Source organism: Sceloporus occidentalis, unplaced genomic scaffold (assembly GCF_023333645.1).
Source record: "Sceloporus occidentalis isolate IW3139 unplaced genomic scaffold, rSceOcc1.0.p SCAF_34, whole genome shotgun sequence".
NCBI lineage: Eukaryota > Metazoa > Chordata > Lepidosauria > Squamata > Phrynosomatidae > Sceloporus > Sceloporus occidentalis.
In genome coordinates this window covers 42963-58775 of record NW_028317014.1, presented here as the reverse complement: position 1 = coordinate 58775, position 15813 = coordinate 42963, and the positions used below count along the sequence as shown (strand labels likewise).

At 38.9% G+C, this 15813-nt stretch overlaps 1 protein-coding gene across 1 annotated transcript; it reads right to left on the bottom strand.

Annotated features, from left to right (window-relative positions):
- Positions 1–1897: 1897 nt before the first annotated feature.
- On the bottom strand, positions 1898–14030 carry LOC149298096 (fibroblast growth factor 16). Its single transcript, XM_089487752.1, has 3 exons — positions 13757–14030; positions 5620–5723; positions 1898–2143 (listed from the first exon to the last, which is right to left on the bottom strand). Exons 1-3 carry the CDS (start codon positions 14028–14030, stop codon positions 1898–1900), a joined length of 624 nt encoding a protein of 207 aa, XP_089343878.1.
- Positions 14031–15813: the final 1783 nt, after the last annotated feature.

The window sequence follows — 15813 nt, the reverse complement described above, 5'->3', positions numbered from 1 at the left end:
TTGGAATTACTTGCCAAATGTCTGCCATCGAATACATTGGAAAAAATAAAATCTACTAGTTCACAATATAAAAGACAAATTTATTGCCAATAAGCTCTCAATTTTTTTTTCTTTATTAGTATTTCAGTAGGACCTCTTTCTCCTTCTGATGAAAAATCTGGTCATAAGCATCTCTCATTAAAAATAAAATTATTTGAAATAAATAAATATATAAAATAAATATCATATACGTTTTATAAATAGTTTTGTCCTTATGCACAGTATCCATGCTTGCATCTATATAACGTTCCTTGAAAACAGGAGCATCATGAGTTGAGGCGTAGGGTGAGTTCCACAAACTTGTGCAACCAGAAAGATTTTAGGAGAACGCTGTCCAAAAGACTGGGGCTGTCATGTGAAGGCTGAATCCAAACTCATCGGCAGCAACTGCGTCCATTACACCACTTGAGAGATCTTACGCGGGGTTCATTGTAGTCTTAGTCAGTTGCAGGCACTGAGTTGATTGAGTTGGCATTGGCAATTATATATTTGTTATATTCCATTTCCAACAAGTATAAATACACAAACAGAAATAGGCCGCCTATGGTAAACAGATGCTGGGTCTCCCATCATGGGCAACCAGTATTTAGTTGCCTGGGCATGATGAGAGCTGTAGTCTACAGCAGCTCCTTGCCAGAGGATGCCCGTCGCTGCACATAAAGCAACAATTTGGCCTCATCTTAAGTGCCAATATTTCTATGATTTATAGATAATTCATAGTACGTAAGCGTGAACAGGTTAGTGGTTCTGAGTTTTTTGGGTTTTTTTTCCTTTCAAACAGAAAAAGTAGTAGAGATTTACTATGAGATGAAAAGTCGGAGAGAGCAATAGTGTTCTTTCATAAAGCCTCATTGTGGTACAACAAAGCAGGCCTAGAACACAAGTAAATATTATAATTCCCCTTCTTTACAGCTCTTAGAAAATCCAGAATCATATGGGCTGAATAGGAAACATGTAGGCGATGCTGTGAATTCAACCTTGAATTCCAGAACACAAAATACCTATGGTTGGATTCAAACCTGTGCTATATGCATTGCATTTATCTCTGAGGCCGTGAGGGAAGCTGCTACTGGATTTAAATCTGTATTATATATTTTGGGGATTGATATTTTCGAAATGTGTCTCCAGGAAAGAGGAATTTGGAAAAATAGAAAAACTCAGATTAACAGTTCCCAACAGCTTCTAGTCAAGTTCATCTATTGCTTATGAATGAATTCAGTGATTTTTCACAGTCGTTAAGTATTAATTTGCAGAGATGGGTAGTAGCTAGGTTGAGTTAATCCTATATTTTTGGGGGTATTTGTCTGGGTTAGTGTTAATGGAGTATACACCACAGCACCAGTCCTGCTCCTTGTTATACCCAAGCATTCTTATTCCACTGTGTCAGGAATTCCAAAAAGAATCCCCCCTTTAGATTTTGTAAAGCATGAACAAAAATGAGTTACCCTTATAATGATAATGCTTTCCTACATTCAAGCACAGTACCATTACTCTTATTATCTGGATCCTTCAGCAATTGGGGATTACTGGATAGTGCATCGCTTGCCCCTACTGTACTGAAGGTGTTAATGCAGCTCACCAGAAATGGCTATTTATATATGGTCCCAGAATCTGGTAACCAGTGGTAAGTTTGTTGGTAGAGAATAGTACAAAGTACCTATTGTCTAATTATTTACAAATTAAAGCATCTTCTTAGTTAAAAACAAAGAAAAAGTGGTCTATATTCAAAAGGCCCGCTCCCTTTCTCCTAGAGCGCCGACCTCTTAAACATGCTCTCTCACAGCATTTCTAAAGGCAGCACTCCATCCACTATATGAGTCCCAGGTATGTACAAATAGTGTCAGTAGCCAGCAGAATTTCACCTATAGTGGAACAGGTCTCTGTACATGACTGGTATTTTGCTGTCATCCACAGGCCTTGGTAAGAAGTGTGTGAACTTTTGGTGTCTCTTAGTCTTGGGTCCGTATCTTGGAGAACCGTCTTTGTTTAGAGCCACATAGAATTGCTTCTCTGAGTCCGAATGTTTATACAATGTCGATGCATAGGTGTTGTACCAATTCTCTTCAAATTGCTCGCGGAAAACACATTCTCTGTTCAGTTTCTTCTGAGAAACAAAAAAAAAAAGTACATGAAGTTTACACGTTTGAGTAATGAAGAACCGTATGCAGCCCCTGGCTGTGGTGCTCCAACACACCTGCATCCTACTGTATGGAGGACCAAGTATATTACATTAGGCAAATATCAGCAAATTATCTGTGTATTTCAAATTCCTTCAAGGCTGAGTGATTCAGTATCGGCTAGAAACACCTAATATATTTGTGTACAGTAAAGTAAAGCAGCAAAACATTTGTTAAGATGAATTGAGATGATTAAATTATATTAATTTTTTTTTTTTTTAAAAACCAAAACGAAAACTTTGCCAGAAGTTTAACGTGATTCCAAGAATGCAACAGTCATTAAATGTACATGATTAAGCAAGCTGGCATCTGTATTAAATAGGCCAAAATATAATATAAAAAATACATGTATAAAATTAGGCTACTCCCATATAGGACTGGTTCAAGCTCAAGATTTCTGTCTCAAGTTAGTAAATCATGGCCCTAGGAATGTCCCACGGGTCCCATGTGGAGGATCTCTGTCTTTCCTGTATTATTTATCTCTATTGGGTGGACTTGGTGAAGACGCATATTTGTGGTTGTATTTACTTTCCGCCTATGTTGCTAAAAACTAATTTTCTTATTAAAACCAAAACCAAAGTATAATATAGCATTCCTGTTATATAGAAGTTTATCTAAATAATGAACATCACCAACACCACTGATTGAGACCTAAACGTTTTTTTTGCCTCTCATACACAGTAAAAATAAGCTTCTCCCTCCTTACTCTCTCTTAGTGCCACTGAGAGTTTTAGGTGTCCTGCGCAAACATGGATAAGGGGCACCAAGTTCTATAGAAATGATGCGCAAGCCAAGAAAGGACGTGCGTTCGCATGTAGACGCGATGTAAAGTTACCAAAACTGTTGCCTCTCTTACATCGGTGTATATTTATGGATGCCCCATGCAGGGTAGGTGGTTATGTAAGGCAGCATTGTCTATAGGCCCTACATAAGGTATCGTCTTTATGTGTTCTGAGTAGGACCCTGGATAACAGTGGGTTAACATACTGTATATTTTTGTACATGTATCCTCCCAGCTGGTGCTCTGGACCAAAAAAACATTTTTTTCCTTGGACTGAGAATGTTTTCTTTTTAGCATTGCTAATTGTGTCTTTGATCATTTTAATAGGAAAATCTCCACCTGTACATAGATTTTTTGAAGATTGTTCCCTTATGCCTTGGCACAGACAATATATGTTTTCAACATGAATTTTACAGCTTTGACTTAAAAGAAGCTGGCTTGCAAGTGACACATAGCAGGGCCAGCTCAAATCCGCAGAGGGAAGAGAGCAGGCTATTGTAGAAACACATTTTTAATCATGAAATGACTACCACATGTATATATGTTTCTGAAAAACGAGACTCTGCAGAATTTTTTTTTTTTTTGCGTTTTTTTTCTTCTTCAAAAGAAATAATTTAGCAAAACCAGCAGAGTATAATGCAAAGTAAATATCTGCAAAAATGCACCAGTTTCCCCAAAAATGCTAGAAGGGTGTGTGATACATTGAAAACCAACGCATTGAACACCTTTTGAGCAATTAAGTGGTTAAAAAGAGATCAAGATTTTACCCATCCCCCACTCCGTTCATTTTTTTTTCTATATTCTTTTGGCAGTAAAACTGCTGTGATGTTCAGTCTAGAAGGTGAAATATAATGAGCTATTTGGCAATGGGTTCTGACAAAAGATATACAGAATTTAGTGAGAGGTATTTTTTTTTATTCTTCACTTTACTTTAGTTGAGTTTACTTTGCAAAACGATTAAACCCAAATCTTATATCTGAGTGGATTAGTGCTCAGAAATGTAGTTCACAATATGAGTACTACACACTATGATTTCTAATTCTATTCTGCTTTCATAAGTATATTTTAGTTAAATAACAGGTAGTCAGCTACAGGTTACTTACCCCTAGTCAAGGACAAAAGAATGAAACCAGGTAAGTAATCCACTTATCTAAAAAGTAATTTAAAACACATAAAAAAAACCAACTAATTTATTAAATTCTGTTAGTACCCAGCTCTTTCTTTATAGACATATTTCTAGTTAACAGATAGAGCTGGACTTCCCCTTAGACAACTAGAGTCATAAGAGGGATTCAGCCTTTACGGTCCAAGGGTCAAGTGATGAGATTAGAGAGCTACCCAGACCCACTAGCGTGGAATCATGGAAGCCTATCATTTTGCAGTGAAGAACTAAAACCTTCTCGCCAGCATATGATGTCATCTCCTGCTGCTTCAAATCATCAGGCAGAGGAGACAAAGGCCGCCGGTAAAAATAAGCGTAGGTCATTTAAAAATGTGCCTTTTTTGGTTAAAAGAAGTTAATTCTGTTTGAAAGACTTGGGACCCTAACCCAAGTTCAGTGATTGGTGTTGTATTTCAGTGTTAGCCCCAAGAGAAGCCCAAGTTTCTGTCTACATGTTTTTCCCCCTGATTTTCACAAGGAAAATGGATATAACTGTACTAGACCAAATGAAGATGAAGCCTTTAGTTGAAGCTGATTTTTCTGTGTTGGCTTTTATTGGGCCAACACAGAAACAGATGTAAAGACATATACTTCAGTGGTCTCTTCCCCAAATGGAATCAAGGAATACTGGCTTCTGTGCTACACACAGCATTGGGAAAGCCTACAGATGTATGTGATATATTGTGATTCCTCATTGGTGTGTGTGTTGGCTTTTTGTGCTTATTCTAACTACTTTATTAAAATGTAATGACATCGGCTTGGCTGGTGATCAGACCATACCATAAACAAGTTGTTATAGGGACAGTAAAGACCCTATATTTTTGAGGGTTTTCATACACATGGACTCTGATGCATTTTACGTGCATCCAGATCAGTGCCTGCGTTATCTTGTTAAACGGAAAGCATACTTAAGTACACTCAAAATCCAATGGAGTCCATGTAAAATGGATTCCAATATACATTTTACATGAAACCAGGGCTAGCATGTTCCTTTGAGGAGGCTGCTTCACAGTGGAGCCAAGTGAATTGTTCAGTCTAAAAGACAGTTCTCATCAGTGTTCATTAACATGGTTAAACCTTTAGGTATATGTTTAACCAGCTGCTGTGCAGGGCTCCATTCTCCCAAGTTCCAAATTGTTTCAAATACACAATCTTATGCCCCTGGGCATTAAAGCAGTGAAATGTTGCCCGTAACCTAATTACTAAGGTTCTATCATCTTATGAGATCAAGATTTATTCAAATTAAAGAATGTGATTATCATAAGCCAACACAGCTTAATGAAAACTGGGTGAGGCTCTACAAAAACCAGAAGGGACACTATATTATAATCCGTGCATTCCGCTTGCCTCCTGAGCTATGAGAATTTTATATAAATATCATAACACTAAGTAAGGATCTCCCGGTGTAGCATATATCCATAAATATATATATATATTAGTAGAAGGAAATTTGAACTTACCGACCCATACAGTTCTCCTCCCTCATTCATGGCCAGGTACAGTCCAGAATCCACTCCACGGATGCTAACAAGCCCAACTGCCAAGCTAATGAACTCCAGGATTCCTAAGGAACAAAGTGACACTATGAGTATTAAAATGTAAAAGGCAGAAAGTGATGTAGATAATTAGTCAGGTAAATACCTATTCTTGATATACATTAAAGGGACACTTCAGCCATCACCTGCCCGTAATTGCATATGACAGATAAGTGTCCGTTCCCGATGAATGTTCTTATTCCCTTGCAAATGTACCTTTGCCTGCCCCTAGCAACTTGTTGGCCGAATACATCTCCTCATTGCCAAAGTGCCTATACACACACACACACGTTCCCAGGGGATCTAACAATACCCCCATGTGTATGCACAGAAATTTCTAGCATTCGGTGGGCGTACTTCCTTGCTGCTATTCGGCTGCTTCAAGCAGCCCAAAGTACCATAAAAACTGGAGCAGTTGCTTCAATGAGAAGCTGCAGGACATCATCCTCTCTTCAGTCTTACTTTTCACGCCACCTTTGGCATCACTGGCAAGAAATTGCTCCCACTAAAAAAGTGGGAACATTTTATGAACTCGTGAGAAAACCAGCACTGGAGCTGACTGGCTGCGAGTATCGCTCACCTGTGTAGTGACAAGCAGTAAACAGGTTTAGCCAAACACATCTCCTGCAAATGACGGCGCTCGGGCGGGAAAGAAGCCAATGCATGCGGAGAGGGCATAATGCTGAATGAGAATGGTAATTAGACGGAGACACTAAGCTGTCATGTGCATTAAAGTGACTGGGAACAATTATCCAAAGTTTTATGACATTTTCAGTGTAAGAACAGGATGAGCGTTTTATTGTGGACATTATATCTCAAACCCAGTAGCATGCCATGGTTAATCTCCATTAAGGCTAGATATCGGGGACAGCAGACTATGTGAACATGTGCTTTATAGCGGTAAGGATGTAATTATGAAACAGCATGAGGAATGGCAGGGAGTATACATCCATCCTCCAAAAAATGAGGTACGATTTGTACCCAAAAGACGTCAAGCTCCACCAAAAGAAAATCTGGCTCTGAAACTTCTAGACATGTTTTACTATTGACCTTTCAATATCAAAGGCATTTAATTATTATCCTGTACAACCAAATAATACAAAACTTTGGCAGAAAGCTCAGGCTATAGGCCAGATGCAGGCTCTAATAAGGTCCCAAGTGAAGCTCATTTGGCTCAGCAAATACACCTAGCACCACACCTAGATTGAGCAAGCTCTTATGCTTGGTTTCCCTTTGATTCCATCTGCATAGCCAGGATATCATACTCCAAGATCAATATAACCGTATAAAACCACTATATACGTTTACTACAAATGCCAAGTGTTAGTAACCATTTAAGCCGCATAACTAACATCATCAGTTAATTGTTACAGAGGGAAAACATCTATCCATGGACTAGATGATCATTTGCATTTGTCGTTGACTCACTAAAGGTTGGTAAATTAATAAAGTCTAATGGCGTCTTGAATGATCTTCTTTCTATACAGTCCTAGTTGTCATGCTTGAAGGACCCTTTTTCACTTTTTTCTAAGTCCTGCCAGAGAAAAAAAGACCTGGAAATGACCCCCCGATCTATTAGAGCAAAATGGATTACTCGTTGTAGATGTGCAGGTGCTTTAATCGTATGGCTTCCAGGAATATCGATTTATTGGGAAAATGGGATAGGGAAAACCAGTTAAGGAGGAAGAGGCTTTAAGTGATGCTGCCTGTATGTTCTCAGGTGATCATCTACTGCTCTGTTATAATAAACCACAGAGGTAGCATGTTGTGGTTGATAAAAGGCTGCATGATTTACAGTACAGAAGAGCACCAGCAGTCGTGAGCTCCATATGGAAGCTGTTTATTGGGAGCAATTTCAGTCAAAACATAGTACGTGACGTCCTGGTCATGCCCCTTTGTGCTCTGATGCACCAGATGCTATAATTAGGCAGCAGTTTGGAAGCACATGCTTCTCCTCATAACACCAGCGCTGGCACGAGACAGCATCCAGCTGTAATACGCAGGCCGGGCAATCAATGGACATCCAGTGACTGCTAAAGTGCAATTTCTATCACTGCTTGCCGAGAGAGATTAGACTTCCAGTTCAATGACAGTTAGAAGCCAACAAGAAAACATAAGAAACACCATGCAACTAGTGAACATTTTGGTTGGGGATCCATTAAATAGTTTGGTGTACGGTTCTGCAGGAATTTAACAGGATTGGACCGGTTCCTTTAGAAGCAAAGCGATATGGATGCAAAGGTCTAATCGTTGGATCGCTCCATTGGAAGTGAAGAAAGCACTTTTCAAGCTGAGCTTGCTAATAGTACTGTAGATTGTTTCATAAAGAGTGAAACACCCCAAAAGCTGCCTAACATTAAATATATGCAGAATAAACACAACTGTGACAATAATCTATAAATTATAAGTGTTTTTAAAAGTGAGCAATTAAAAACTATGAGTTATCTATAATAATAATAATAATTATATTTAGATCGTGTGATCTGACCAATATCTCTCAACACAACATGGTCTATTTTAATTTTTTAATTATTAAAAAAAACAAACGATAGGGTTCAGCGTAGCAGACATTATGTTTTCCCGCAGAAATCAGAAGAGGCAGCTGATGGGGCAAATACACATCCAACCCACAATGACAGCCCTATTCCTTAGCATCCTTCTTTTAGTTTTAAGTCTTGTTGACAGGAATAAGTCAACAGGAAGCAGCTAGAGCTAGTTAACCTCCTCCCGTAGAAAGCCCATTATCTCAGGTGAGAAATAAATCACTTCCTTTTGTTATAATATTCATTATAAAGTGTTGTTCAGAGACTGAATTAGTTGTCGCCTGAGGGTGTTTTCCTGACGACCTCTACAGGTGGCTGCATGAAGATAAAATGGGTGAGACGACGTGCATTGTATTGGGCACTTAACAAAGAAACAAAAACTAATTTCAGTTCCACAAATGAAACAAATGGTGTCAAGAGAAACTACATGTTGTTTAAGCATAACTATGGGACGAGCATTTGTGAAATCTGCCAACTTTTTGGTGAAACCTTAACATCATGTCACGTAGGTGGGCTTCCTGTCATGCCATCGTGTGGCTCTGACATAAAGAAAATAAAGCAGTTTATTATATGTATTTACTATTACGGAATTTCTAAAACGCATTGAAATGCACTTCAGTTTCTGATATCTTTTCCAGACCCCGTGAGTTAACGGGAGCGTCTGTAATTTTAATGAATACCCAAACAATATTATTTGTCATTGATAACAACAGATATGTTGGTAAAATAAAAAAAACCACAATGACCTCCTACAACCAGGGCAATAAACAAAATCAAATGCAATATTTCTTTACATGACTATATACTTTGTACTGTGCATTGAATGTATCGTAGACTGGGTGACCATTCAGATTGTCCCTAGGAAGTCCCTTTTCCTGCAAGAAGGCCTGAGTTGGCCGTTTATAATGCAAAATTAAATCTGAGAGAACTTCCAAGGGCTCTCATGACATTAACCTGCTTGCTATATGTAGCTCTCTGTAGATTCAGAGAAGGATCCTATCTATGACCTGTTTTATGGCTCTCGCTCTAAAGAAAACCATTCTACAAAAAAGCAGACTTGAAGTGGAGAAAATGCATGAGACCACAGGTGTCGTTCCATTAGCCACGTTAATGATAAGTTGGGTGACAAGCAAATCCATGTCCACGTATTTTGAGTTGATGTGTCAGTAAAGAGTTAACAGCACATGAAGGTGATGTACACAAGTACACAATATAGTAGGCTTTCGGGACCCGATTCGGCACAGATTTATGTAAAGACACGAGTTTCCAATAAATTCTATTGGGCTTCGCTTTCAAATCCAGCACAAAACTATTCATTTTACACCACCTCGGGGAGTACTGTAATGTACAGACCCAGAACGTCTTATATTGAATGTCTAGACAAGTTCACTTGCACGGATAATGGAGAATGAAACACTTATGGAATGTTACGTGTTAAAAACACAGTGTAAACCTATAGAGGGGTAGGACAAGGACCAGATGGAACAATCAGACAGAGACAGCTGTGATTTACACACTTCTCCCTATGAAAATGTCTGCCTTCTATGGGATTACCCACTGAGGGGATGGCTGGCTCAGACTTTGAATTTTCTGACACAGACATTTTTTTATTTCAAGAACACCTGTCAGCTTTTTCATTCTTTTTTTGCAATTCCAACTATATTATGGCATCATTTTTATGTGTTAGTAACAGTGTTTTTGCTTTTAAATGTTCTATATTTCAATAGTGTGATCCATTTAGTTTTAAAATGTATTATTGCAAACTACCATCATCAAACTATTCCCGGGTTTCCCTATGGCTTTACATACAGACTGTACTTGGTGCTGGATACCTAAATTTGTTTTAGCATCAATTATATAGCAAGCCACAGAGACACCTGGGGTAAAGGGATGGGTGAAATGGTACATGGTTACAAAAAACCGTATATTAAACCACCCTGCTTATTTATATTTTGTTGCTTTCATATCTTTGTCCCCAATCTGATGCCATGTCATTATTATACCATTTTATTTACCGTTTTCAGATTAAAGTATATGTTTTTTAAACAAGGCTTATTTTAATAAATGTGTAGCTTGAAAGAAAAGTATTGCAATGCGTTAATACTTTGTGGAGATGATCTAAATGAAATTTTCCAACAGTCACATCTATATAGGCAAGGGTTGGCATAATCTAACAGAGCATAAAATATTTGATTTCTGTATTTTGGCTGATTGGGGAAGCAATTTTCTTTTTGTACGATTCACTTCCTGTTGTGTCTTGTAGCAGTCTGCTGGAAACGCAGTGTACTCTTAAGAGCAAGTGCCAAGGATAATTGCTTCCCTCAGCCCACTGGAAACCAGCATGTGAAAATTCCAATATTTTACGTTCTGTTATGATCCTATTACACATATAGTATAGTAACAGGATGAGAAATATCTTGAACTTTTGGTATGGTTTAGTTTTAAACAGTATTCAATAATTGAGGCTTAAGCATTAAATCATTAACTGATTTGAGTTTGGTTCGGCTTTTTGTGTCGTTAGGTAACACATCGCCTCAAATGTTGACAGATTTCTTTATTTTGTTATTTCATTTTGTCTCAAGGAGAATTTTCTAAAATACAACTGACATTTATTTTCATTTATGCACAGTAAATTGTAATGTCATGGTAAATGGTATCCGTTTGTATTACCCATCAAAAGCTGGTATTGGAAATTCTGATAACCCAAAAAAGTGAGAAAAAATGTTAAATAAAACTTATGAAAACTGAAACTAGCTGTGTATAATTTTTTATTCCATATACTGTATTATAAATGATGGCTTCTGGTCATTTTGCATAGGGTACTTTAGCTTTTAACCCTTTACATCCCTTTAACTTGATAATGTTTGACTCAAAAAGTCCATTGTGCAACTTGCGACCCTAGTTCACCCTTAAAGAGTGCTACATCCCAATGTATTGTTGAAGCCGAGGCACCTTGGGTTTTTCAATCCTTCCTTTATAAATTTGCTCATCTGATTTTGATTTTCATCCCTATTTATAAATGCGGATGCTAGGGAACCCAAAATTACCCCAAACATTGTTTCCTTTTCATGCCTTATAATCTTTTCAACCCTAGAGCAGTGAACTGCTGATGGCCCATCTGAGACTAAATTGGATAATAGGTTTATTTAAGTGTTACATCAAACATTTTGAAAATAAAGTAACAAAAATTAAGTAAAGACACAAATGCATTTGGTACTTATGCGACCTTCTACTGTTTAGCATATATGAGGCGCCCCTCTAAAGTGCGAGGCTTGTGATCAAATCTAATGAAATATGTTATCTTAGCAAGGAAATTCAGAAAACGGATAAGTGCATGGGAACCTGCACTGTGATTCTGGAAAAGGGATGTTGGGAGGGTAGGACCTGGGATGTGTTGACTAATCCCAGACATTCCTTAGAAAAAAAGTAATGTTTTTTTGTGCACCTGCATATAAAGGGAAGTTGGAAAAAAAAGAGAAGCTGACATTTCTTGAAAATGAGCACATTTGTTTAGCATTTTAATTCTACCCAAGCGGAAACTGGAGGGGAGAGATGATTTATATTAATCGTGTAATTAGTTCTGTATGTGGCACTGGCGGCTGCGTCTTTTGGTTGGTATGTGGGTTGGCACAGAAGGGGTTAACCCCTTGAATGCCAGACAGAGTCTGTGAGGCATCGCAGAAGGGACACGTAGAGGAAGGACACCTGTTTCCTCTTGGGTGGGACACCCTGCAAGAGCATGGGAGAGGGTCACTGCATATCCACTGCTCCAGGGCACACCTGGAATTTAACTATTTTGCCGCAAGAAAGAATGCAGCTCAATAGTACATATTGATCACAGCAATGCAGACCATTGCCTGACCTGTTACAGTAACTGTTAAGCCCCAGTTAACTAAATCCTCAACTAACTCCCACCTCCTGTTCTAGTGCATCTAAAATAATAGTCACCACTTACTTAAAAGCAGCTACAACTTTAAAAAAACAAGGTAAAAAAGCAATGCGTGGCATGAGCCTCAATGTAATGCAAAAGTGATAACTTTTAGATATTTCAGACTTCAATTAACTTTCATGTGCTTTTCTATGAATGAGGTTCATATACCTCAGGTAATTGGTAAGATAGTATGTGCTGGCTGAAATCAGGTACAAGAGGAAGACTACTCCTTGGCTGGTGGGGCAATAAATCTTTTTAAAGAAATGCTTGTTATGCTGGGACACCTGATGTGCTCTCCTTTTATCTGCTTGTTGACCAAAAGAATTACTTACTGCACAACATCAAGGAATAAATGGATGCAAACAAAACAAAAGATGTTAAATGTAACCAGTGGGTATCTCTTAAAAATAGATAAATAAAATCCCTTCAATGTCAAAGGTCTTAGTATTTACAGGAGGACCTAAATGTTACAATACATTAAGATCCCCAGCCTTCTAAAAACTGCGATATGGTGAATTTTATTCAGAAACTAAATTGAAAAATAATCTAGATCTTAAAGGGAAGACCAAAATAAAAATAATCAGTCCATGAATACACAATCCTATATTTCACTTGCCAACCCTAAGGGGTTTAAGGAGTTAAAATAAATTTCCTTATCTATTAAAATGGAGCTAATGCTGCCATGAATCAATGGCACTTACAATTATGCTCTAAAGTCAAAAATATAAACCATTGGGCAGTACTTTTAACCCTTTAGTGACTAATGGTTACCGAATTCTTGAAAAGGTCATAAGCGTACAAGGAAAGTAACATATAGAAACTAAGCAAAATGGACTAGGCCATTCACTAGCAAAATTCTGCAATGTATTTGTGATATCAAACAATGTTCATTAAAGTATATCCAGGCGTTAATGACATTAAACAATTGTCCCCAGTAATAAAATTCAAAAAATATTAAGACTAGTCTACCACCTGCCTCATTCGCCTAACTACATCTATAATGTACACCCTAAAAACAAAAGTAAACATTTTGTCCAAAGAGCTTACAATGACATATTACTGTTAGCTATATCTTTTACTGGAAGTACTGGCACAGAACACATTGATAATTAATGTTTAACCCATTCAATGCTCTTAGTAAAACATCTTAAAGAAAAATCTTAAAAAATCTACAATGACTTAGTTATGGTTAAGGCTTCTGGCAATGATTTTAAATACAGGGACATATGATAGATGGATAGATAGCTCCCAGTGGGTGACATCATGCACATGCCACAAACTGTATTTGCTAATGACTCTTCATCCTTATTATGATGACCCCAAAACACAAACCGCTCTACGTCTGCACAGCATCATCTCCGAGTATAAATCGGTCTTAATTTCCAGAAGATGCTGCAGCCTCCACCCGGAGGACTCCGCAGTGGCTGTAGCTTCCTACATCAGATGCCCAAACTCCAGAACTTCCATCACATCGCGAAATCAAACAACTCAGAAAAGAAAGCAGCGATTCGCACCCCAAAGGGATAATATCCCCCCATCAAAGGGTTAAAACCCCAGCCCGAGTAAAGTGCGTGGAAGGTCCTCTTACCAAACCTGCTGTGGTCCTGCCGTGTTCCATGTACAGTTCCATTGGGGAAGATTTCCAGATGGAATCCCGTCCGGCAGTAAAGTTGCCTCCTCCGCAGGATCCCCTTCAGGTGGGCAAAATCAGTGGGGGATCCCCTCTGCAGCCTGCCTTCAATCTGCCCCAGCCTCTCGTTCAGAAAGCCAGGAGAATCCGCTAAAGGCAAATTCCCAAGAGAGGAGGGGAATCCGTGTACGTCGAAATCCAGAGATGCCAGGAAGCCACCAACCTCAGCCATGGCAGAAGACTGGCACGGGGAGAGGGGGCACGGTGTGTCTCTGTGGGCAATACACCCTCGGACGCGGGGCAAGTAACAAAGCAAGAGAGAGAAGAAGTGGAAAGGCAAAAAGCCCCGAGTTTGTGTAAATGCACGGAGCGCTTAGATAAAGGCTATGCTGTTGATGTCCATCAACTTGTCGGTGCGATTGTGTCCCAGCAATTCCACTGCGTCGGTGCGTCCACGAGTAACCTCGTTCACACGGAGAGCCGCAGACCTGTGTCTCTTCATTAATCTGCTCGTGCTTTTCATAGCTGGGATCTGTCTAGCTAGGAGATGAAAACTGCACTTTATATATATACATAACACACTCCCCTTAACATTGACTTACTGGAGATTTAAATACAAGCCACACCTCATTATTATTCCCCTTGGCTAAAGCCTCCCCCCCACCACCACCTCTGATCCATTGGGTTCTTTTTTTGGAGAGTGAGAAAAGAAATGTTGCTCTCCCTCCGTTTTATTAAAAAGGAGAAAAATGCAGAACAGATCTTGGCAGGTCTATGTAAAAGTACTGATGGAATCATGTGTGTGTTTGTGTGTTCTTTCTGATGTACACAACTCACACTGCACACAACATCTCTCAGTCTTAAGGTGCCTTGATCAACCCTCCCAGCTATTACTTGAGACTCTGCCTTCCCCTAACACAGGAGATAAGAGGGCAATAAAACCAATCCACAGGGAACCTAATCCTTGTGCTGCACCAAGGGTAGTAAATAGGCTGTGTCTTGGTGGGGTTTTCTTTGTAATGCTCAAGTCCCTAGAAAATCTCAAGAAGAACAGCTCAGTGTATATCAACGGGGAAAGCGATCTTTTGAAAAATGATACTGTATATTTTATGACTTCATTTTACAAGCCACTGGAGAGAGAGAGAGAGAGGGATATATATCAGACGGTTTGAAGTCTGTCCTGGGCTATATTCCCACCTTTTTTCATGTAAGGAACAGGTGTTTCCCTCCAGATCAATTGCCCTGCAATACTGTGGCTGAAGAGCAGCTGTTAGGGTTTGGGGAGGGGGGTTAAATAATGGGTATGATCTGGGGACACCAGAAAGGAGGGCAGAGAACGAGGGAGAGGTATTATTATAAATGTGTGTGTGTCTGATCCATAGCCAAAACTATGAGATAAGTTAAGACACCCCATTATTGGGGTAATTTAAACTGCGAATAAACAACAGGGGTGAACTAAAACACACTCAATACCTCTATCAGAAGCCCTTTTGAGGTTAATTGTCTAGATAGATTCCTTAATTCAATTTCAGCACTTGGTCACATCAATTATAGAAGTGAGTGGATTACTGAGTGGGGTAGAAGATTCAGATTATAGTTTAAATATCTTTGGAAATGTGATTAAACACAATTAACACATTTTCCTGAAATTGAATAGATGCTGTTGTGTCTGTCTGGCTTTTAGTCCTGAATATACAGACGTGAACCTTTGAATTGTAAGCTTTACTAGTGTGTGATTCTCACATATGTCCACTAGACGGTGCTGTTTGTCACTTGTTGTGCCACACTTGGTTCTCTTCACCTGCACACTGTCCTGTGGGATTTGATTTTCTCAGAACTTTTTTTTGGCTGGAGAAGCTTTCTATTTAACTCCTGCTCTGAGCTTTTGGGAGCTCCTAGAGTCTTGTTGTAATCAGGTGTCAGCCCATATGCAAAGCTCCAGGCTGTACACGGCTGGTACAAGTCTTTGGGGAGGGCTTACAGAACATTTCACAAAATGTAGCAAAAGCTTTTGT